The sequence below is a fragment of the Eurosta solidaginis genome, chromosome 3 (genome assembly GCF_040869045.1).
Source record: "Eurosta solidaginis isolate ZX-2024a chromosome 3, ASM4086904v1, whole genome shotgun sequence".
NCBI classification, from domain to species: Eukaryota; Metazoa; Arthropoda; class Insecta; order Diptera; family Tephritidae; genus Eurosta; species Eurosta solidaginis.
This window is the reverse complement of record NC_090321.1, coordinates 135522394-135546968: the sequence shown is the minus strand read 5'-3', so window position 1 is coordinate 135546968 and position 24575 is coordinate 135522394. Positions and strand designations below refer to the sequence as shown.

The window sequence follows — 24575 nt, the reverse complement described above, 5'->3', positions numbered from 1 at the left end:
ATCTTGCCAGCCAAAATTAACCCCTATAAGACCTTTTCATGTCCGGTTAGCCGAGTACAACCAGCGTCGCGCTGAAATTTTCTCAGCGCCACCAAAAATTGTCTCTCGTTCGGCACAACGAATGAAGAATTTCTGGGCTAAAAAGAAGCGTATACGAAAATTTACCATCTCAGCCATTGTTAACAAAATCTCGGAATTAGGCCTTATATACGAATTAACATTAAACCATTCAAGGTTCGAATCGAGCTCGAACCTTGAATGATTTATCAATAGGCCGATAAAAACAAAAACAATTGTTAATAAACCATGAGCACTTGGGAATGTCAAACAAAGTAATTGACAATAAACAAAAATCCAGCATTATCAGTGATTTGCACCAGATGGCGCAACACTGAATAAATATAGTTGGTAAAAAGGAATAGAGGTAGCAAATTTGCCAGTCAAACAAACTACCGCTGCATAGCTAAATGGTTAGCGCAACATGCCTAAAGCGTACTGATGATGAAGGCTTAGCACCCTTCGAAATGGATCCATCTGCGCAGCTATGGCAGGTTGTCTGAAAAATTTTCTACTTACTATTCCAAAAACAAAATACAATTTTTCAAATTTAGAATAATTAAAATTAAAAAATAACAATAATTATCATTAGAAAAAAATTATTGTTCTGGCCTTGAGCTCGATTCGAACCTTGAATGATTTATCAATAGGCCGATAAAAACAAAAACAATAATTAACATTAAAGGTGAAAATGTGTTAGCATTATTAGAAAGCGGTGCGAATAAAAGCGTGATTGGTGGTCAGTTGGCCAAAACCATTTTAGAGCAGAATTCTACTTCCCCAGCCTTTAGTGGCTATGTGAAAACAGCTGATGGCCAGCGACAACAAATAAATGATATAATAACTGTAGCCGTTAACTATAATGGTAAAATTAAGCACAGAGAATTTTTGATAGTCCCATCAATAACTGAATCAGCCATTTGCGGTATGGATTTTTGGAATGAGTTCGATATAAAAGTAAAGATTGAGACCCAAGGCGGTCACATAAATACATTAGAAACTAATTCCGAGGGAGTGGCGTCTCTGAATACCCAGCAACAAAGGCAACTAGATATTATAATAGAATCATTTCCTAACTTCGAGAGAGAGGAACTGGGATTAACCAAGTTAGTGGAGCATGTCATAGATACAGGAGATGCAAAACCCATAAAGCAGAGATTTTATCCGATATCTCCAGGCGTAGAAGAAATGCTATGCCAGGAAATAGATAGAATGTTGGAACTAGGAGTGATAGAAGAAGCTCCAAGTTCGGCGTGGTCTTCACCAGGAGTGTTAATTGTCAAACCTGGAAAGGTTCGGTTCTGCTTAGATTCGCGCAAATTAAACGAGGTAACGTTAAAGGATGCATATCCCATTCCCATTATTGAGGGATTGCTATGTAGGCTTCCTCCCGTGCATTATATTTCCAAGATCGACTTGAAAGATGCTTTCTGGCAAATTGGTCTTGAAAAGCGATCACGGGAAAGGACTGCCTTTACCGTTCCTAACAGGCCACTATACCAATTCAAAAGGATGCCTTTTGGATTGTGCAACGCGCCACAAACTATGTGTAGACTTATGGATAAAGTGATACCATATAACTTTAAAAATCACGTTTTCGTGTATTTGGATGATTTATTAGTAGTGTCGTCTTCATTTAATGAACATTTGGTTCACTTGTCCGAAGTCTCCGCATTATTGCGAAAGGCTGGCTTGACTATTAATATTCGAAAGAGTAAATTTTGTCTAAGCCAAGTCAACTATTTAGGTTTTGTAGTGGGGAACGGATCTCTCCAGGTAGACAAAGAAAATATCTCTGCAATCCAGAATTACCCTATTCCGAAGACTGTACGTCAACTTCGGAGATTCCTTGGCATGAGCGGATGGTATAGAAGATTTATTGATGATTATGCTTCGACGACTTTTCATTTAACCGAGTTACTCTCCAAGAAAAAACAGTTTGTGTGGAATTCAGAGGCCCAGCAAGCTGTCGAGGACTTCAATGAAAAATTGACGACTTCAGCACCCATATTAATACACCCCAAACTATAACAAACCTTTTATTTTACAATGTGATGCTAGTCAAGTAGGAGTTGGAGCATGTTTGATGCAGGAAGATGATAACGGTCAAGAACACACAGAAGCTGAACAAAGCGCAGCGGAACTATTCAGTGACAGAGCTTGAGTGTCTAGCCGTTGTTCTTGCAATAAAAAAGTTTAGGATGTATGTTGAAGGGATGGAGTTCAAGGTTGTGACCGATCATGCTAGTTTGCGTTGGCTCATGCAACAAAAGGATCTGAGCGGGAGACTAGCGAGGTGGGCCATAAAACTGCAAGGCCTCAACTTTTCAACTGAGCACAAAAAAGGTAGTGAGAACGTAATCACGGATGCCTTGTCTCGAATGTATGAGGACGTGCCAGAATCCGAAATTAATGGTATAGAACTTCCAGTCCTACCGGAAATTGATTTAGGCTCCGATGCCTTTAACTCGCCTGAATATGACGAATTAAAACGTCGGTTTCAGTCCTCAAATTTGCCGGACTTCCAAGTCATTGACGGGTACATTTATCATCGTACCAAATTCGCAACTGGGAACAGCGATACTGATGACAATGCGTGGAAATTATATGTGCCTACAGAATTACGTCACAATTTGATTTCTGCTGCCCACGAGCAACCATCAGCAGCGCATGGCGGGATAGCAAAGACGGTAGAACGTATTAGACGTCGGTTCTATTGGCCCGGCATGGTCATACAGATACGCGAATATGTACTGAACTGCGAGAGCTGTCAAACGTCGAAAACACCATCAAATCCATTGAGACCACCAATGGGACAGCAAATCGTTTCAGATAGGCCTTTTCAAATTTTATATATGGACTTGATAGGACCATTTCCGCGTTCCAAAAAGGGTAACATTGGCTTGTTAATTGTACTGGATCATCTCACAAAGTTCATATTTTTGAAGCCAGTAAAGAAATTTACATCGAATTTAATAATAGAATATTTGAAAGAGAATATTTTTGATTGCTTTGGTATTCCCGAAAATGTCGTAACCGACAATGGTAGCCAGTTTAAAAGCAAAGAGTTTGAGCATTTTTTGCAAAAATATGGTGTCTCCCACATCACAACAGCTGTTTATTCCCCTCAGTCTAATGCCTCTGAGCGAGTTAACAGATCCACCAACGAAGCCCTAAGAAGCTACATACGAAAAGATCATCGAGATTGGGATGCAGTTACCAGCAGCATTAATTGTGCGCTCCGAAACAGCTTGCACCAATCTTTAGGTTATACGCCCTATTTCGCAGTGTTTGGACAGCACATGATTACACACGCCGCTGATTATAAGCTTCTGCGGAATCTGAATCTACTTAGTGACAATGCGGTAAAACTGGAGCGTAGCGACAATTTTCAGTTAATACGGGAAGGAATAAAGAAAATTCTGGAGAAAGCTCATCTCCGAAACGCCAACTCGTATAATCTACGCAGTCGGGTTAAGAGTTTTAAAGTGGGTCAAATAGTAACGCGTCGAAACTTTGCACAGAGCAATCTAATCAAAAACTTTAACGCTAAGCTAGCACCTACTGTAGTAAAAGCGAGGGTCAAAGCCGTGAAGGGAAATTGCTATTACTTTTTGGAATACCTAGATGGCAAAGTCGTAGGAACATATCATGCAAAAGATTTGTGGTAAATTAGTCACAGTTATGATATCATTTTTTTACTCTCCCTGGTATGGTAATTTTATACTCAAAGATTATTATTTTTGTGCCTTCAGACCGTTTCCTCTCTCTTGATCCATATCAGCAGTAGCAAACGATCTGTGTTGTGAGGTTCGACGGATATCCGCCAGACATAAACATTCTATTTCCGGTAGCCATAGGAAATGCTTCTCGTATATTAGTAAGAGGTATAGCAAACCTGTATGATATTAACAGGGCAAGCCCAAATAGATGGTTTAACAGCATATGAGCAGTTTCGAAGCTCAAGTTAATGTTACATTAATTAGTTCAAACATAAGTTCTAATAACAGAAGAGAGAACAGATGGTAACAGGTATCATAACAGCAGGGCTTACACTGTGGGAATATTGTAGAAAAATGTTGCAGAAATTGTGTGAAAGATTGCTTATTAAAAAAGAAAAAAAAATAACCGCGGGAAGTATGGGAGAAAAATATAAATTCTATAGGTTTGAAGAGACTGAAAATACAAAAACTACACAAAGGAAAATAGTTCGAAAACAGCCGATTAACGGGGAAAAATAGCTCGTAAACATTTTTTTAATAGAAAATAGTTGGCAAACAATTTTTTTTGGAGAGCAAGTGGCTTAATTGCGGCAGTTACCGAGCTTGGAAACGGATAGCAAAAAGTTGGACAAGTCAGTTACTGATGGAGTTTAAAGACGTTCGGTTGTCCGGGAAAAAAATGAAATATAATAAAATCAAGGGATACGTTGTAATCCCTTCTGTGCAAAACTAATAAAACAAATTTTTAAAGTTAATAAAAATTAATATTTGACAGTGAACTTTGAAAAAAAAAATTGATTTATGTAAAAATTTATCAAAAGTAAAGAAAGAAACTAAAATTTTTTGAATTCGTGAACAACTGTATAAAAGAGAGAAAACAAAAAAAAAAATCTTTTTGGAAAAAAAAATATAAAATTATTTTTACCAATCAAACAAAAGTTTATCCCGGCCGTGCACCGCGTCAAACTAAGAAAAATTTTATTTTTAAAGTAAAAGTGAAACTTTGAAAACTGACGAAAACGATATTTTTGTATAAAATTTAACAAAAAAAAAGGGGAAGGTTTATGGATAAAAGTGAACCGAGAAGTTATACAAAAAAAAAAAAAATATTTGAGAAAAGAACAACTAAAGTGAAGCGAAAAGTTATCAAAAACAAAAAAAAATTTGATAAAATTGAAAAAGGAAATTTTGTTATGTGGAAGTTTGACTGTGTACAAAAAAGTCAAAGTCAAGAAGAAATAAAATATCTTAAATTTCGGAAAACGTCCACACGGAAACAAAGAATTGAAAAGTTATAAAACGGCAGATTTGAAGTTCGGACACAGAAGAAAATAAGGACGAAAAATATTGAAAAATCGAAAAAAGGGAATTTTTTTTTTTTTTGAACGGAAAAAGCAAAAACAAAAAAAAAGAATTAAAAAGAAAAAAAAAACTTTAAATTGAAAGAAAAAAGTAAAACTTTATAAGATGGAAAAAAAACAAATATTTTTGAACTTTGAAAAATCGAAGAAAAAAATAACACGGAACATAATTGAACAAAAATTTTTAGTAAACTAGAAACTTACCGAAGTTTTGAGTAGCGCAAGAAACAATTTACCTATCTAGAAATAATTCGCGTACTTACTATAAAAATAATCAGATCAAGAGGAAGGAATTTTTTTCAAGGAAATGAGGCAGAATTACACGTCGAAGTCCCTAACGTCGGCAGGAGTTTCCAGGTTCAGTTTTTGTAGGATTTACTAAACAACAAAAAAACAACAACAAAAGTAAAAGAAAAATTAAAATTTATGTAGGTTCTTAGGCTCTCTAACATACACAAAAAAAATATTTTATTGTAAAAATTGAATGTGGGCGAGCGAGCGACTCCAAAAGCCCAAGAAAACATACCACAAATGGGTATGTAAGAAAAAGGTGCTAAATAAAAAAAGTGATTTGTTTTCTTCCCAAAACTTTTATAGCCACAAACGTCAACACTCCATCAACTGGCCAGCGGAAGGAGGATGAATCGGTAAGTGCCTCATCTTTTGACACATGTACATATAACAGACCTGTTAATTATTGATTAACCAAAAAAAAAAAAGTTATTATTAATTCCTTTGTTTGAATTGGATCATTCATTAATTGAAAAAGAGCGATGAAATTAGCTAATCCAATTAGCTGGTTTCTTTGTTAAATCGTAATAAAATTATTTATTTTTTAAATTTTTCTGTTGTGTGCGATGAATGTTGGACTCATAGTTTTCTTTTCATTAAAATGATCACCTTAATGAAAGGAAAAAAAATAAGTTATCTTCGTAAAAATTAACCGGTCTGTATATCTATATTCATTCAACCAATTCATGTTTTATTTGCACCACTGGAGGGGTTAACATCGTCACAAAATTCCACAAGAAATTTGACGATAAAAATAGTACAAAGGAAAAAATGTATTAATAACAAGACTTCATTTCTGGAACTTTAACAAATTTTGCAGTAGGTTTTGAATTTCTTTTGTTTATTTCTTTTGTGCTGCTCTGTTAATTGGGCCATGTAACATTGTTTAATCAGATTATGCTGCAAGAAGGCTATGTTACAGCGTTCACATAATTTCGATTTTCTGCTAAATATTGTTTGTTTGCTTTCCTTCTCTTAATTGAAAGAGAATTTCATTTGCATAAATATGTTTTCTAACTTCCCATACTCAGCTGCTCATTAATTTCAATTTTCTTTCGTTGTTGGTTCTCCATGTACCAACTCAATTAATTCTAAGTGTTGTGAGCATATGAGAGCGCAACATCAAGAGTTAACATACTGCGTATTAAGTGCGAACTGTGAGCGATGCATAAATATGTTTGAAACTATGTTACATATGTGAGTACAGAGATCTCAGGTTATACGAATTATGTTGAATGTGAGAGAGATAGTATTGAGAAATAACTTTGTTTTTTTTTTGATTTAGTAGTAAAGTAATAAGAGAATTTATATACTGAGCGACTTTTGTTTAAATTGTATGTAGTGAGGAAATCTCAAATTAACACGTTTGACTAGGGATAAGAGATGAGAATAATTTTGGATAATGTAAAGAAATCATAGAAACCAGAGAAATGTTTTCTTCTGCTCAAGAGAATTAATTTATATATATGATTTTGTAAATTTGTGGACTTATTTTTTTTGGATTGAGAGACTTCGAATGCAGCATTGAGAATTCGATTTCGATCAACCTGTTGAAATGTAAGCTAACATAAATGATGTAAGGAACAGTTTAGGTAGGTTAACATATATGTACATAAATACATATAGCACAAAGTAATAAATGCGAAAATAAAAATACAAGTCTATTGTAGTAGTAGATATAGAAACAACGAAATGTATGATTGAAGAAACTTTGATTAAAATTTAAGGATTTGTAAAAGGAGAAAAATGAAGGTTTAACTTTTATTGGATATTTGTGGTAGGGGCAATGGTGAGTATTTGTGGGCTAAAATAACAACTTTTACCATTCTTTTAGCAGGTTGGGTGGGTGAAGACACGAGGGCAACGACAGCTTAGCCTTCCACCTCTTCCGGAAGAACCCCAAACGATACAACGCGTGGCAGGTAGTTGTGTGTATTAGTTAACGCTTTACTTATTCATTTCCGTAGTAAATTTGATACGTTCTTTTGGGTATTGTTTTATTTGGATGAGCCTGACCCTTCGACGGCCTCAAAATGTAACTTTTTTTAGTAAATCTCTGTTTGATTTTTTTTTATGAGAACCCGAGGTAAAAGTCAGTGTAGGAGCAAGATCCCCCCCATATACGCCGTAGACTAGCCGGCTGTAGCAAACAGATTACCCGCTCCTTAAACCCTATACCCACTCGGAGAGCTATTGCATAGCAGACCTGATGTTCCTTAATTCAGTGCCAAGTAAGCTAGACAATTGTCTAAGTGAAGAAGTTTGTGGCTTGGATGACAAACATTGGTGCACTATAAGGGAGCCAACGGAGGCATGATGCGACTGCTTCATTACACCTATCTCTGACACAAAGCGTGCAACATAAATGTACAAAACGTGGCCGTGAGTGCGCATCCGGGGGTACGCCATCGCCGCAGGTGCGGCCAAAGAAGAAGAAGAACGCGAAAAAGACCTCAGGAGTCGTGAACGTACCAACGAAGGAAGTAGCAGAAGTAGCAAAATAACCAGAAAAAGGAGGAGCTTGGGCGACGGTTAATAAGCAAAAGCGCCCGAAGCAGAGACCAGCCCGCCCGACGCAATCCTGATCTAAAGCTCAGGCGATTGCTCATACGCGGATATCCTTAAAGCTGTTAAAAATGAAGATTCATTGAAAGAAATGAACACAATGGTTCGTAAGATTCGCAAGACTGCTAAGGGAGAACTCCCCTTCCAACTCAGTAGGCAGTCGGACAGTGATACTGCAAAACTTGAAGCAGCTGTAGGAAAAGCTCTCTCAGGGAAAGCCGATGTCAAGTCCCTCAAGGAGGAGTCTCTGTGCGAAATACGCGATACAGACGAAGTAACGACGGTTGAAGAGGTTGCCAGGCGCGGAACACACAGCTTGCAGGCTTCAATGCTATGCCGTCTAGTGTGCGATTGTTGCGCAAAACATATGGCGGTACGCAGACTGCGACTATTTCTTTACCCACTGAGTTAGTTCGGGAACTTACGAGAAGTGGTAAAGTCCGAATCGGATGGGTTATATGCCGAGTCCGAGCAAAAGTTCAGCCGAAACGATGCTTTAACTGTCTCGAGTTCGGACACATAGCAATAAACTACGGCATCGAATCCAATCTCAAAGGCGTTTGCTTTAAGTGCGGGGGCCAAGGGCACGCGGCGAAATCATGCACTAACGAGCTTAAGTGCTTATTGTGCGCTATAAGAGGGCTCAGCGGCACAGACCATCACACTGGTGGCTATAAGTGCCCAGTATATAAAGAAGCGGTCCAGAAACAAAGACCTTTATGAGATTATTGCAACTTAATCTTAACCATTGTGAAGCAACCCAGGACCTTCTGGCACAAACAGTTTTGGAGTTGAAGATTGACTTAGCACTTCTTAGTGAGCCCTACAGAGCGAAGACTGCGAATTGGATACAAGACGAATTCGGCAAGCCTGCTATTTGGGGTGCAGACATAATCCCTTATACGCGGAATTAATACTTAAGGAACGAGAATTCGTATGCGGTAAGATGGATGGCATTTACGGTTACAGTTGCTATATACCACCTAGTACGCCGCTGGAAGCGTTCGAAGAAATCGTCGGGAAAATAGCCATGGATGCGACGTTGCGGGAGCGTTTTGTCATCGCGGGAGCTAAAGAGTGGGCTCACAGAGAACATATCCCAAAGGGAGGGCTCTGCTCGAAGCATTTGCATGCCTTGATGTAGCGCTCCTTAACGTGGGTGGGCAAAACACCTTCTTAAGAAACGGATTCGGCTCCGCAATCGACACAACGTTCGTCAGCGTCAATCTCTACAGGTTGGCTGAGTGGAAAATCAGTGATTGCTATACCCAAAGCGATCACTCAGCGATTGTGGTGACATCAACCTCGAGGGGGGAGGGCGGCCCACTATACAGCCACCCTTAAAAAACAGAGGTTGGAATATCAATACTTTTGACCCCGACATATTCAAGCTAATGTTGACAACAGTCGAACATAGAAGAAGTGCTAACGACATGGCGAATAAATTAATGGCGGATATTAGAGCAGCATGCGATGCGTAAATGACTAGAAAGCTCAAGCGCAAACAACATTGTTCCAGATTTTGGTGGAACGAGCGCATACATTCCCTAAGGAGAGAGTGTATTCAGGCTAGGAGGCGCTATCAACGAGCCAGAGAGAGACCGAAATTTCTAGAGTGCAGAGCTACCTACAAAAGAGCGCGACTCGCACTTAAGAGAGCAATAAAGGATAGTCAGCGCGCATGCTTTCTTAAGCTTTGCGATGACGTCGAGAATGACCCTTGGGGCACAGCTTATAAATTGGTTTTTAACAAATTGAAACACAAAGGAGAGGCGATGCCAACATGCCACTCTTTTCTCAGAAACGTGGTAGATACTTTATTTCCCACGCAAAGGGAGCTAGTTTCTCCCACATCAGGCGCCGCACTATACTCATTTGACCGTCATCGAGGTCCTTCAAGCGGTGAATATACTGCAAGACCGCAAGTCTCCTGGCCCGGACGGGATACCAAACAGAGCACTCAAACTAGCTCTCACTTATAATACGCCAACATTTGCGAAATTATTTAATGCATAATCGACTCGAAAAATAAATTGAAGATATGGGTGGTATTTTCGATAACCAGTTTGGGTTTAGGAAAGGAAGATCTACCATTCAAGCTGCGAACATGGCGAAGGAAGTGGCCCAAGAAGCCATAAGTGGCACTCGATGGCTGGAAGGCTCTAAGGAATATTGCCTTATCGTTACTTTAGATCTGAAAAATGCCTTCAACACTGCCAATTGGGCAAAAATTCTAGACGCGCTGGACCAGATAGGCATATCCCTTTACCAGCGTAGGATCATACGCAGCTACTTTGAAGGTAGAGTGCTGGAATATGAAACGGCTGCTGGAGTAGAAAAGCTTCACGTCACAGGCGGTGTTCCTTAAGGCTCCGTGCTCGTTCCACTGCTTTGGAATATTATGTACGACGGAGTATTTCGACTCAAGGTACCCAAAGGGGTGAAAATTATCGGCTTCGCGGACGATATCGCATTGGTAATCACCGCCAAGCACCTAGGCGAAATATGCGCCAAATCTAATACAAGCATAGCGATGGTTCAATCGTGGCTTACGAAAAATTGACTGCAGCTGGCGGAACAAAACACAGAGGCTGTACTCATATCAAGTAGGAAAAGGGTGGAGCAGGTCACTATAAGGATCGGCCGCCATGACATCGACACGCTGCCTGCAATAAAATACTTGGGGGTTGTGATAGACAGGAGGGTGTCATTCAAATCCCACTTAGAGGTAGCCAATGGAAAGGTAGCAAAAACCGTTGCAGCATTATCTAGGATAATGATAAATGCAAGAGGACCAAAGCAACGTCGGCGTCAACTTCTGGCTGGCGTTGTAAAAAGCCAAATACTCTACGGGGCTCCTGTTTGGCATCAGGCCACGGAGTATAAATCATACTTCCGCGGGGTAAAGTCGACTTACTGCCTGTGTGCACTACGCGTATGTAGCGATTTTAAAACTGTCTCTGATGACGCAGCACTAATCATCGCAGGAATGTGTCCTATAGACATATTAGCAAAAGAAGCAGCGACGATTTATCGGGACCAAAGCTCACGTAATGGAGCACGAGAGCGAAGCGTGCAGAACTGGCAGCTCAGGTGGAATGCCTCAACAAATGGTCGCTGGACACACCGATGTATCCCAGATATTAATATATGGATATCTAGAAAGCACGGCGAGGTAGATTTCTACCTCACACAGTTTCTGAGTGGTCACGGATGCTTTAAGGAATATTTGCACCGATTCAATCACGAGCCTAACAACATATGCGATCACTGCGGCGGCGATACAGTAGAAGATGTTTACCATGTATTTTTCGAGTGTCCTAGGTTCTATAGCTCGAGATGCGAACTGTGCAGAATATTTGGAGAGGATTACACTCCCGAAACAATTGTTGGATGCATGCTACAATGCAAGGTAAAATGGTCCGCGGCATGCGATGTAATAGCGGAAATAATGAAGTGTCTACGAAGTCTTGAAAGGCCACGGCGCAGCAGCGAACATTGAACAGTCGAGTTGTGTGGGTGGATAATAAACTGCAAAGGTGGAGGGGGTCGAGCTGAGCACATATTGGATGCAAGGCCTCCGTACAATTAGCGGCGTGAGAATGATAAAATAAGAAAAGACCGTAATATATGTAGGTAATGTAATAGTAAACCAGGCGACGGATTGGAGACAAGGCCTCTTCAAACGTTCGAATACTGCCCCAAGTGAAGGAATAAAGCACGGATTGGAGACACGGCCTCTTCAACCGTGCGACCAAAAGCAGTCAACATACACGCAACGACAAACCTACGGATTGGAGACAAGGCCTCTCCAAATGTAGAAACAACGAGTTTGAGTGTAAACGTCTCACATGTAATCAGGGTTTATACACGGATTGGAGACAAGGCCTCTCCAACCGGTGGAAGTACGAGAAAAGAAGTGTATCAAACACCAAAAAAGCCATTTGTGAAACATGAATGGAAACCGTGGTCTTTACTCTAGTTTTGATACTCTAAAGGCCGTTTTCACCATTTCACGAAGAAAAAGTCCGATTTCTTCCAAAGCCGCTATCGACTTGATCAGTGCTCCTACCAATTTTTTTTTATATGCTACGGTTGGTACGGTACAATCGTACACATTTTTTGTACAGGAGACCAGCCAGTCAGGTGAAACTTTAGCGAAACTATTAATAATATTAAAAAAAGAACAAATTCATTTGGTAGAATTGTGACAAGGTTTGTTAAAATAACAAAAAAAATTTAAATACATTTATTAGAAAAAAAATTTTTTTTAATAACCCTTTTTTACGGGATACGTGTGAAATCCAGTTTTCAAATTTCGATTTGCCCTTATACTATATAGCGTAGCGTGTCCGCGTACCACATCAGGTTCAAGTCCCGGGCAAAGCAACATCAAAAACTAGAGTCAAGTTTTCTCTATTAGAAAATTATTCAATGATTTCAAGTGTATTTCTGCCATGTCCAGTTTCTCAGTGAAAATTCATCCGCCTTGCAAATGTCGTTCGGAGTCATCGTTAAACATGTAGGAACAGTTCCTCAAATTTTTAGGAACAATTAAAAGTAGCACGACGTAAATTGTAGGAGAAAGCTCGGCCTAAATTCTCTTCATTGATATATCGCGCCTTAAATTTTATATATAAAGATTGATGTAGTGGTTATCGAAATTTACTCCAGTTTACTAATGTTGACATACATATTCCAGGTACAGGGTTAGTCTATTTTCATAAATGAACGTTTTGCATTTTTTCAGCTAGTCAATATCGCACGTCTGATCTGCGACATGCTGGAATAAAAAACGGTAGCTAAGGAATTTTTGAGATTTATTTGATTTTTCAATATGTCTTTTTTATACTTCTTTTTAGCTCTTTTTCTCAAGCTGATACCCACTTTAAATTCTTCCCCCTTTGTATGTTGAGATGTGATATATTTAAATTATTAATTATTAATAAGGAGAGGAATTCCATGAAATGCTGGTACTATAAATTGTGTCATTATACTTCTAATCCAGATTTTTATTTGCCACACTTAAGCAAAATACGTTTAAGCACTAGATGTCGTGGCTACCAATGTGCTAAGTTTGAAATAAACACTGAAAAAAAAAAGTTACTCGGAAGATAAACTTCGCAGGATTTTTTTGCAATAGGCAAAGAAATTTTTTCCTCAAATTATTATATGAAGTTTTATCACAATGAACAAAATTTCAATGCATACAAGATAGGTTTTGTTTTGTTTATAGAAAAATTTTATTGTTTTGGAAAAAAAGTATTTGGGAGAGGAATTCTCCTCCAGTTCATAACTTGTGTTCGTAAAAAATCCAGCAGTAAATTTTATAAGAGTTTTGAAGCATTTCTCCAGCATGAATAGCTACATCTCTCTTTATTTAATATCAATTTGCTTTCTGAATTTATAATAATTTAAAAATTTTTGGGACATCACGTACGCTGTTTGACAGAAAATATTGTCAAATTTGTGATCACTTTTTCGGCGAAATATCCTTAATAAATACGAGTATACCTTAACTTATCGACTTACCGTTCGCAGAAATGAAACATCATCCTGCTCAGAGCCACCCTCTGCTTCGGCCATATTAATAGTTTAAACTACTTTCCAGCATGTGATTTATTGTGCTTGCGTAGATTGGGCACAATTTGACAGTAATTGTTATAAAACTGAAAAGAAAAAATGACTGGTTGTTATTGAGTTTCGTACAGAATGTGGGTAAAGAAAAAATTTTATCAAAAAAAAAAAAAAATACAGTAACTTCAGACAATTATTAATTTACTTAGGCTACTCCGCTGATTCCTGAAATATATTCACACCCAGCTCCAGGACTAAACTTAAAGAAATCGATAAAGCTAATCGTCCGATTGAGAAACACACAACCATCTTCTTAGATGTTAGCATGAATCGAGGTCGCTACATCGAGTCGGATCACCACACCGCCGCAGCTTTCTAAAACCACTTCGACCCGACGCACTATGGAAAGTTTTCTCAAAACTAAAGGTAATATTGAAAGAGCTTTTAGTTTATTCGCTTGTTCGAATTTCATCACTCATTAATTTTATCCATGATAGAGCATTTAAAAGGCATAACCCATGATAAAAGAACTTACAAATTATAACCGTTTTCTCCTCCGGTCGGCCTATTCTTTAAGCTTTTAAGCAATTTATTATTTAGAAATCAATCTCCAAACAAAGGGAAATAAAAAAATAGAGAAAGTAAAATATTTAAATTTGTTTTTGTTTGAGAAAAAAATTAAATATATGTAAATGTGTATATAGCGAAAATTTGCCAACAAAATTTTACGTGTCAATTCAACCGTTATTTTTGTTCGGGTCATTTCAACCGATATTTCGCAAATACACAACTGTTGAATCAACCTCGCAAAATTCTTGATTCTGAATGTTTCTTTTCAACACTCAAATCAACAAAAATAAGGTCAATCTAAAGTAAGCCACGCTCTATTAAAAAAAAATACAAATTTGCGGGGCGGCCCGACCAGACATTTATTCCAATTATAAAAAAACGTTTATCCAAAGATTTTGCATTTTCTAGCTTTTTAACCATGTATGTATGTATGTATATAAAAGTCTCTTGTCAAATATCAACAGAAATCACCTGTCAATCAATTAAAACTTACAGCTTGCACTGCCATCTAGCGTATAATGCAGTGAGCTGACATCTAGCGTTCATACAGCTTACGCTGTCATCTAGCGTAATACAGTGCAAATATACACAATAGTGCAATAGTACAAATAGATTTTTTTGTGTGATCACAATCGTTTATTTTTAACTAATTATTTTAATAAAATATAGCTAAACAAAAGCACTACGACCAAAATTGCCCAAAGCTCGCTAATAGCCCGAATCTCCATCTTTACAACCAAAACTTTATTTATAGATTTGGATTCCAAATAGGAGCGAAAAAGGGAGCCGCACATAAAAACAGCAATTAGAAATAATACATATGATGAGCTTTATCGTTTTTGCGAATTTGGCTGTTTTACTAACAGGGCAGCCATCTTGGTCCAATTCTGTTCTTGTTGTTCATAAACGATATATCTGGTACAATTAAATACTCAAAAATCTTGATGTACGCAGACGATGTAAAACTTTTCAAATCATGTGCCTCGGTTGAGGAACATTCCTTGCTTCAAATGGATTTAAATCACTTGGTTACCTGGTGCAATGTAAATTATATGCCGCTCAATCTCAAAAAATGTAAAGTCATGTGTTTTTCTCGGAGAGTTTCGCCACCAGCTTCATATACAATTAACAACTATAGTCTAGAAACTGTAAATAATTTTATTGACTTGGGAGTCATGATGGATTCCAAACTTAGTTTCAATCTTCATATTAATGCTACGGTGAATAAAGGCAAAGGTGTTTTTGCATTTGTTAAACGGTGGTCAAAAGAATTTAACGACCCTTACATAACTAAAGCACTTTTTACAACATTAGTTAGGCCAATATTAGAATACGGCTCGATAATTTGGAATCCGCGTTATCAAGTCCATGCAGACAGTCTCGAATCAATACAAAAACAATTTTTACTATTTGCCTTAAGAAATTTCCAATGGGACTCTTTAACTAATCTTCCACCTTATACTAATCGATTAAAGCTTATCAATTTTCCAACTCTTGCTAGTCGAAGGGAGATGCTTGGTGTAATATTTATGACAAAACTTTTAAATGGATCAATTTCGAGCCCATTCCTTCTGAATGAAGTGAACTTTTGCGTTCCCTCTCGGACATCGAGACACTTCAAACCTCTTCTGCTGAAACAATGTAGAACGAATTTCGAACAAAATGAACCTTTTCGGCGTTTATGCCAAGATTATAACTCTCACTCAAACACATTTGATAGCTCGGACTCCCTTTTTTCTATAAAAAAGATTGTTCTCACCTCTCTAAATTAATGTATAATACGTTTGCTTCTGTTCTCTTTAAGTATTACGCTTGGCTGATGAAATTTCTTCTGTAGCTGAGCAGTCTCAGATCGTGACGCTTGACAAACCGCTGCCCATCAAAGACTCGGCAAAATTAAAAAAAAAAAAAAAAAAAAAAAAAAAGTTATTATATATATATATAAATCGATCGCGTGAACAGGATTAGCCTGGTTTCATTGGGCCACTTGAGGGCAGCGCGCTGCCACAACGTCCATTAAAAAAAAAAAAAAAAAAAAAAAAAAAAATTAAACATCGTTCCTTATATAGTTGCGATGTTCAACCCATATTTATATATTTTTGCTTTTATTTAAATTTTTCTAGAGTTTTGTTTATCATTAGAAAAAAGTATAAAAATCTTTGGAAAACGCAGTTTTTATAAATTGATCCTACCCATATCCTTGTGCCACGTCCGCTACCAAAAAACGTCGAAAATTGTTCTAATAAGCAAACATAGACTTGAAAACTATGGACACATTTAAGCTATGTGAGCCTTTCTTCACCAATTAAACTTGAATTTCAAAAGCGGTTAAAAAGTAATGTGTACTTCTTTACAAAAATGAAGGCTGGCGAAAATCCTTGGACTGAACCCTCCTCGAGGGTGCCGGCTGGTAATAGTCACTACAGTACTAGCTAAGCTCAGGAATCAGTGCCATTAGTACTTTAGCTCCTCAATAGCTCTGGCATATGGTAGTGGCTCTTGAACGTGGCCTCAAGGTGGGGGCCGGACCGGTGATGTTATGCGTTGCGTGCCGATGGTCAGCCTGGCTGGGGGCCCCCTCAAATAGCCCAGTCCCTAACGGAGCCCTCTGGAAACCAGGCCACACTCAGTTGTAATTTAGGCCTTACCCCAGGTACAGCGGATCTCTGCCTGGGGTGGACGACCCGTTCTCCGCAAATCGTGGGATTCACTTATGGATTTTAAAAACAAAAACAATTGTATCGAGGCCGGAACTCATAAAAAGCCGGAAGGGGTAACACCCATCAATCTGGGAGCTCGTGCGATTCAGAGCTCCTCTACAAGCCGCGGTGTGGCTATTGCGGGTGGTGCGCAAAGACTTCATGCGGTGCCGAAATCTTTCACATCGCCCATCAATTCCTCTAGGGGTGCTTTGGTGGCGGCGACTGGACCCGCTGCCTCTGCTAGTAACCTTCTCGGTAGGCAGTTTGCTACCGGGGGAGCTGCTAGCACGGGGGAGCGCCCGCCCGTCTGCCTTCGGCTACGCCAACGTCGTACACCCAGAAGAAGGATAGGCCACCTCCCTCACAGATTCGCAGTAGGCATAGACAGGTGGCTATACGAATCCTGAAAAGGATGGCAAACGTCCCTAATCTGCTCTCTATGGCGTTGCCTGGGGATGTTGATGAGTTAGGGGCGGAAATCGAGTGGGCGGAATCTATAGTGCCCGATTTTAAGAAGTCTGCTCCGGTGAAGGAATAGGCCTCCGGTAAGCGCAACCGTTCGATGGAGATTTCTAAGAACGCTCCCAAGAGGTTTATAGTCAAAGGCCCCTAATTCGCTGATGTTGCTAAAAGTAGCATCCTTGTGGGGGTCTTTGAATTAAATCCTGAGAAGGAAAAGCTCTTCAAAGACAAATGGGACTGGATAAGGACCGAAATGGCCAATTTTGTAGTCGCCTTGGTAAGGAAGAACCCTGGACCTCCACCTACTTGCAAAGAGGTGGGTTGGTACCAGGGGCCAGTTAAGTTGGTGGCCTGCGATGACCATAGGTTAGCCGACTTATATGAAAAGGCGGTGGCTAGGTTGGGTGAGTTCTACCCTGGTTCGATGCTCAGAGCTGTAGACTTTAAGGACATCCCATCTAGACCGAGAGCTAGGGTCTGGATTCCATCGAAGCCGGATGATCCAGAGGGAGTCCTTGAGGTCATAAGGACCTTCAACCCGGAGCTACCTTGCTCTGGTTGGAGAGTCTTGAAGCTGGAGCATAGCACCAGAGCGACGCGTCAGACGATACTCCTACTCAACAAGGAGCCACTCCCTTTGTTGGAGCGCGCGGATGGCGCTATTAAATTTGGTTTTGACATGATGAAGGTCAAAGTGTACTCCAATGACTTAAAGACGGCCTATGATCTGGAGCTGGACAAAGAGCCTGAAAAAGCGGAGAGCGAGGAGAAAGATGACGCAAAACCTAACTGGATCAGTCCGACGGATGACACGCTGGGCGGAGACGCGTCTTCGCTCTCCTCGCAAACGCTGGATAGACTCAGTGCTTACACTGGAGAGGAGCCAATGTCTGATGAAGACGGCGATTCGACAGTGGTGGAGGTGGTCGGTGCTCGGCTTAGTGCGAGTCCTACAAATAAACCTCCACCACTGTAAAGCAGCATCTGCTGCTCCAGTTTTCAAATGAGTCGCCTGACATAGCCCTTATCCAGGAGCCTTGGGTAGCAGGGCACAAGATATGGGGGCTGAAGGCGTCAGGACTGACGTTGGTAAGTGATGCCACACGTGGGAAACCGAGAGCTTGCATCTTGGTAAGATCTAATATAAATTTTCTTTTTCTTCCCCAGTTTAGCGACGAGGATGCTACAACTCTGATGTTGACGGTCGGTGATACGGATGTTACCCTGACGTCTTTCTACTTCCCCCATGAGGTGTCGGCTCCGACGGAGCTAGTTTGCAGGATAGCTCGGGAGGTGAAGGACCAACTATTACTAGCGGGAGATGCCAATGCCCACCACGAAGCGTGGGGCAGCGGAGACACGAACGAGAGGGGTGGGTCGCTCTTTGATTTTGTTATTTATCATAACTTTAAGATTTGCAATAGGGGTTCGGTACCCACGTTTGTTACTAGGAGCAGACAGGAGGTTCTGGACGTCACCCTGATCTCGGGCAGCGAGGAATCCTTGATAAAAAACTGGACGGTGCTTGAAGACCACTCCTTTTCGGATCATAGATTTGTTCGCTTCGACCTTGGCGGGGTGGCGCTCAGAACTGGCTGGCACAGAAACCTAAAATACGCCAATGGCATATCTATAGTGAGGAGCTTCAAAAGAGGCTCTTGGAATCTAGGGTTCATACTCCCCAGAACTCTGTAGAGCTGGATAATATGGTTCACTTGTATACGAAGGCTTGCGGGGAGGCTCTTAATAAGGCCTGCCCTAAGAAGAAATCTAGTGGTAAAACCAAACCACCATGGTGGATCGCGGACCTAGAAAATCTACGCAAGGATTGTCGGAAAGCATTCAATCTTGCTAAAGCCTCCAGGGTGGCTGAAAAATGGGATGCATACAAAATTATGCTTGGGTATTATAAGAAATTGCTAAGGCCGTAGAAGAGGACCTCCTGTCGGAAGTTTTGTAGCGAAATAGAGACGGTGTCTGAGAGATCCAGGCCCAGAAAGGTGCTCTCTGTTGCTCCAAAAAGTGTCCATGGATGCCTGCAATGATCTGATGGGACATGGACGGATTCGGCAGAGAGCACTCTATGCCTACTCCTGAGTACGCACTTTCCGGGTGCTAGTGATGAAGAAATGACATGGAGGGAAACTCGTACTGGCGAACCGTTTGAGGGGAAGTTCATTACTATGGGTAAAGTTAAATCGGCTATAATGTCGTTCAAGCCTTTCAAAGCACCAGGGGAAGATGGATTGGCCCCGCTACAACTCCAGCAAACAATCGCGCTGAACTCTTTGTGGTTGTATAACATCTTCAAAGGAGTTTGTGCTCTTAACCATATTCCACGGGTTGGAACGATTCAAGTGTCACCTTTATACCAAAAGCTGGAAGGGCTAGTCACGCGACCCCTACAGACTTCAGACCGATATGTCTGACATCCTTCCAGCTCAAGACACTCGCGAGCTTATTGGACTCCACATTAAGGGAGCCCTTGGAGCGAAAGTTGTCTACATCCCAGCATGCGTATATGAAAGGGAAATTGACGGAGACAGCCTTGCATGCAGTTGTCTCCCAGGTCGAGAAATCCTTGGCGTTCAAGTAATTCACAATCATAGCCTTCCTGGACATTGAGGGAGCTTTTAGAAACGTTACGCCCTCTGCGGTAACTGATGCACTAACCGGCTTGGGGGTCGATTCGGAGCTAGTGAAACTTGTTCAGCAGTTGCTGTTACGAAGAAAGGTTTATGCCGACCTAGCTGGTTCAACGGTGGTCAAACACATACGGAGAGGCACCCCGCAGGGGGGTATTTTCTCCACTTCTATTGGTTGCCACACTTTATGCACCAGGAGTAAAGGTCTATAGATCAATTCAGCCAAAACTGAACTGGTTTTGTTCACTAGGAAATATAAGATTCCTGTGTTGCAGTTGCCGGTGCTAGCGGGTACGACCCTGACGCTTAGGGACTCTGCCAAATACCTAGGAGTAATTTTGGATAGGAAACTATCCTGGAGGGAAAACGCTCAGGAGCATGTGTGGAAAGCAAAGGTGGCACTGTACAGCTGTAGGGGAGTTGTTGCACGAAGATGGGGACTATCGCCGAATATTACCCTTTGGCTCTACCCTGCTGTGGTTAGACCAATCCTTCCATTTGGTCTGGTGGCCGAGCTTAGATAAAAAATCGAACCTACGAGTATTCCAGAAGGTACAAGGAGGTGCTCTACTCTGCGTGGGGGCGCTCTACGCACCACACCTGCGGAGCCGCTGGATACTTTTTGTAATGTGTTGTCAATAAATCTAATGGCCACGCAATGTGCGGCTTTTCTGCAGTACGGCTGCGGTAGTTATCCGGCTGGAGAGATAATGTGGTTGGCCATGCAGCCATCCTTAAAAATTTGGATTCGCCTTCGTCGGACTATTGCGCTCGGACTGCATTTTCGATATGAAATATGAGGATGTTATCCCGGATAGGGATTATTGGTCGAAGGAGCTGCCAGATCTGAGCAATATTCTACAGATTTATACTGACGGCTCCAAACTGGATAAAAAGGTAGGCAGCGGGGTCTTTGCACCTCAACTAGGGTGGAACATATCCTTTAGTCTACCCGATCATTGCAGCGTTCTCCAGGCGGAGGTGGCTGCTAAAAATGAGGCCGTTGATCACCTGAGAAATGCTGAACACGGCCATAATAAAATTTGTATTTAATCTGACGGCTAGGCTGAACTAAAAGCGCTTGGATCGGTCAAATGTAAGTCAGGACAGTTGAGAAGTGCCGATCTCTTAACGAGATCGCTGAGCAAACTTCCCTCAGTCTGGTATGGGTGCCTGAACACTCGGAAATACCGGGCAATGCGATGGCTGACGAACTTGCAAGAGGGGCACATCCGTTTCGCTTCCGTCGTCCTGGATGGGATTGAGCATACCGCTCGCTACCTCTAAGCTCACTTTGAAAGGAATTTTCCTTAGGGAAGCGGGTGTGAGATGGAGCAATCTCGTATCCTGCTACCACACTAAGCTCGTGTGGCCTGAATGGGACGCGAGACGTACAAGAGGTCTTCTGCTTCTTAGAAAGGGGAACATATCTCTGGTGTTTGGACTTATAACCGGCCACGTAGCAATCGTGAAGGATGCACAATGGCTGGGTGCTCCTTATAATGATTACTGCAGGAGCTGCAAAAACGAAGAGGAGATAGAAACAGTCAAGCATTTTCTGTGCGACTGTCCTGCGCTTTGGCGCAAGAGCAATGAATCTCTGGGATCTCCCTTCTTTGACGATCTTTTTGATCTGGCTAAGTTGGAACCTAAGAAATTCCTGACATTTGCTGAATCGACCTGTTGGTTTGAGTAGGGGAGAGATCCATGTGGTATCACAATGGGACCTTTTGGGCCTAAGTGCACTGGTGCTCGCACCGGTGGCCAGTCTAACCTAACCTAACCTAACCTACAAAAAGGAAATCAATTTTTCCGGAAAGTTTTGGTAACAAATTTGTTCGGTGTCTACAATTTGTCGCTTCTGTTATCATTCTTTCATTGGTTGATTCATTCATTGATCTATAACTTTATTTCTGTTTGGTCTACGAACAAAACTTATATGTCGGCAGAAAGAGGGTATTTTAGTAGGAGAGCTGGTAAGCATTTTTGAGCAGGTATTTGAGGCACAATGAAAATTATGCACAACGCTTTTTTAATGGTATCTAAGTATAGAAATGCAGAACTAGCTAAGGGGGGCGGGGCTGAGACGGCCCTTGAATTTAACAAAAAAAATTATTTTTGTATGCTAAAAATGTTTTTGAGGCACTTTGAAAATTAAATATTTTAAAATTTAATATTTGAAAAATATAAAAAGAAATAAGCCAGATTATTATAAAAAATAAAAATAAATGTAAGGCGCGATAACCTCCGAAGAGATCTAAGGCCGAGCTTCTCTTCCAATTTGCGTCGTGCTCCTCTTGATTTTCCCTATAAATTGGCCGGACGGGACCACATGTTTTAAGCCGACTCCGAACGGCATCTGCAAGGCAGATGGGTTTTCACTGAGAGCTTTTCATGGCAGAAATACACCCGGAGCGCTTGCCAAACACTGCCGAGGGGCGTCCCCGCTTAGAAAAATTTTCTTCTAATTTAAAAACCTTATTTCTAAAATTTTGATGTTGCTTTGCCCGGGGTGCGAACCCAGGGCATACGGTGTGGTAGGCGGAGCACGCTACCATCACACCACGGTGGCCGCCAGATTATTAGGTTGGGTCTAAAACTTTGCCAGGTCATTGGAAAATATTTTTTTTTATTGAAAACATATTTTGAGACACTTTGAAGATTATAAAAAGAAATAAGCCAGATTATTAGGTTGGGTCTAAAACTTTGTTAGGTCAGTGCAAAATAATTTTTTTTAATTGAAACAAGTATGGACGGGCTGTGCCGAAAACTTCATACCTTTCATGACAATGAAGTGGTATATTAATTTCGTCACGAATTCCACAATGGTAAGTCCTTAAAGGAGAATAGATAGAAGTACCATTAAGTATACCGAAATAATCAGGATGAGGAGCTGAGTTGATTTATCCATGTCCGTCTGTCCGTCTGTCTGTTTGTATGCAAACTAGTCCCTCAATTTTTGAGATATTTTGATGAAATTTAGTGAGCGGGTATATTTAGGTGCCCGACTAGGCATTTGTCGGAACCGACCGGATCGGACCACTATAGCATATATCCTCCATACAACCGATTTTTCAGAAAAAGAGGTTTTTTGTCATATATTCCTCAATTTATCAGATTGAAACTTTAAACTTCACCATATGCTTACGTATATAGCATATATTGTTGTCTGAAAAAATCATAGAAATCTGTGGTATATATAGTATACATCTCATACAACAAATTGTTCAGATAAGAAACTTTTCTCAATTTCTGCCCATTTTAACAGCTAGAACCTCAAATTTCACCAAATGCTTACGTATATAGCACATATTTTTGTCTGAAAAATCATAGAGATAGGTAGTATATATATTATATACCCCATAAAAACTGTCATTTTTGCCCCTTTTTTGCGGCTAGAAGCATCAAATTTTATCAAAAACTTACGCTTACCTCACATATTGTTGAAAAAAGTGATTCGTGGTCATAGCTTTTACATGCAGACCACAAAAAACGTGAAACTTTGCATCCTCACACAAACTACCTACCTATTTTTTTATTTTATATTTATATATTATGTTCACTATATATGTCTTATCTCATACACCCGATTATTTGGATATTACGAATGGGATAATATTATTGCTCAGCCCCATTCATGAAAGGTATGAAGTTTTCAGCACAGCCGAGGACATTCCCGTCCATACTTGTTTCAATTAAAAAAAAAAAAATGCACTGACCTGGCAAAGTTTTAAACCCAACCTAATAATGTGATTTATTTATTTTTATAATTTTCAAATACTAAATTTTAACATATCTGATTTTCAAAGTGCCTTAAAAACATTTTTTTAATTAAAGACAATATTTTACAATAACCTGGAAAAGTTTTAGACCCAACCTAATAATCTGGCTTATTTCTTTTTATATTTTTCAAATATTAAATTTTAACATATTTATTTTTCAAAGTGCCTCAAACACATTTTTAGCATACAAAAATAATGTTTTTTTGTTAAATTCAATGGCAGTCTCAGCCCCGCCACCCCTTAGCCAGTTCTGCATTTCTATACTTAAAAAAAAAAAAAGCAGTATAGAGAAATATAAAAAAATATATCGAAAATTTGAATTGTTGCATCTCTTTTTCATTTTTTATCAGTTCTGATTCCAACACGATATGAGTTTTAAAGATTAATTTAGGGCGATTTAAAACTGTTCACAGCGTTCGTACTTTGCGCTACCATATTTTTGTTGTAGCAGTGCTTCGCCCCATCCAATAGGTGCAAATACTCACAAATTGTCATCAGTATCCTCTAACGTGAGTCCAAGAAACTTTTAGTTTCAACAGGAATTAATCAGAGAGAGAGGGGTGCTAGATGCGTTGATTCCACATTGCAATTGAAAAGATGGTTCATGTCATGTGGGGACACGTTGCAAGCAAGACATACATTATGATTGATTCTGGATAAGTAAGAGTTTAACCTGTTACAGTATCCAGATCGAAGCTGAGGTAGAGTGACGCGCCTCTCCCTAGGGAGACTGCTTTCCTTTTCTGCGAGTTCAGGGTATTTATCTTAACCTTCATGTGCCCGGGATATAAAACTTACGTACACGTTCGGAAGTCTACATTTGAAGCAAGTATGTAACTGC

The 24575-nt window shown here is 40.1% G+C and overlaps 1 protein-coding gene across 23 annotated transcripts in view; it reads right to left on the bottom strand.

The window, feature by feature from the left end:
- RyR (Ryanodine receptor) overlaps positions 1 to 24575 on the bottom strand; it is a 1962175-nt gene that overhangs the window by 1795802 nt on the left and 141798 nt on the right. For all 23 annotated transcript variants that reach the window (XM_067773071.1, XM_067773075.1, XM_067773079.1 and 20 more), the window contains exon 2: positions 13529 to 13665. In XM_067773071.1, coding sequence (XP_067629172.1) covers positions 13529 to 13582 — 54 coding nt within the window. In that variant the 5' untranslated portion in view covers positions 13583 to 13665. The remainder of the gene's footprint in view (positions 1 to 13528; positions 13666 to 24575) is intronic.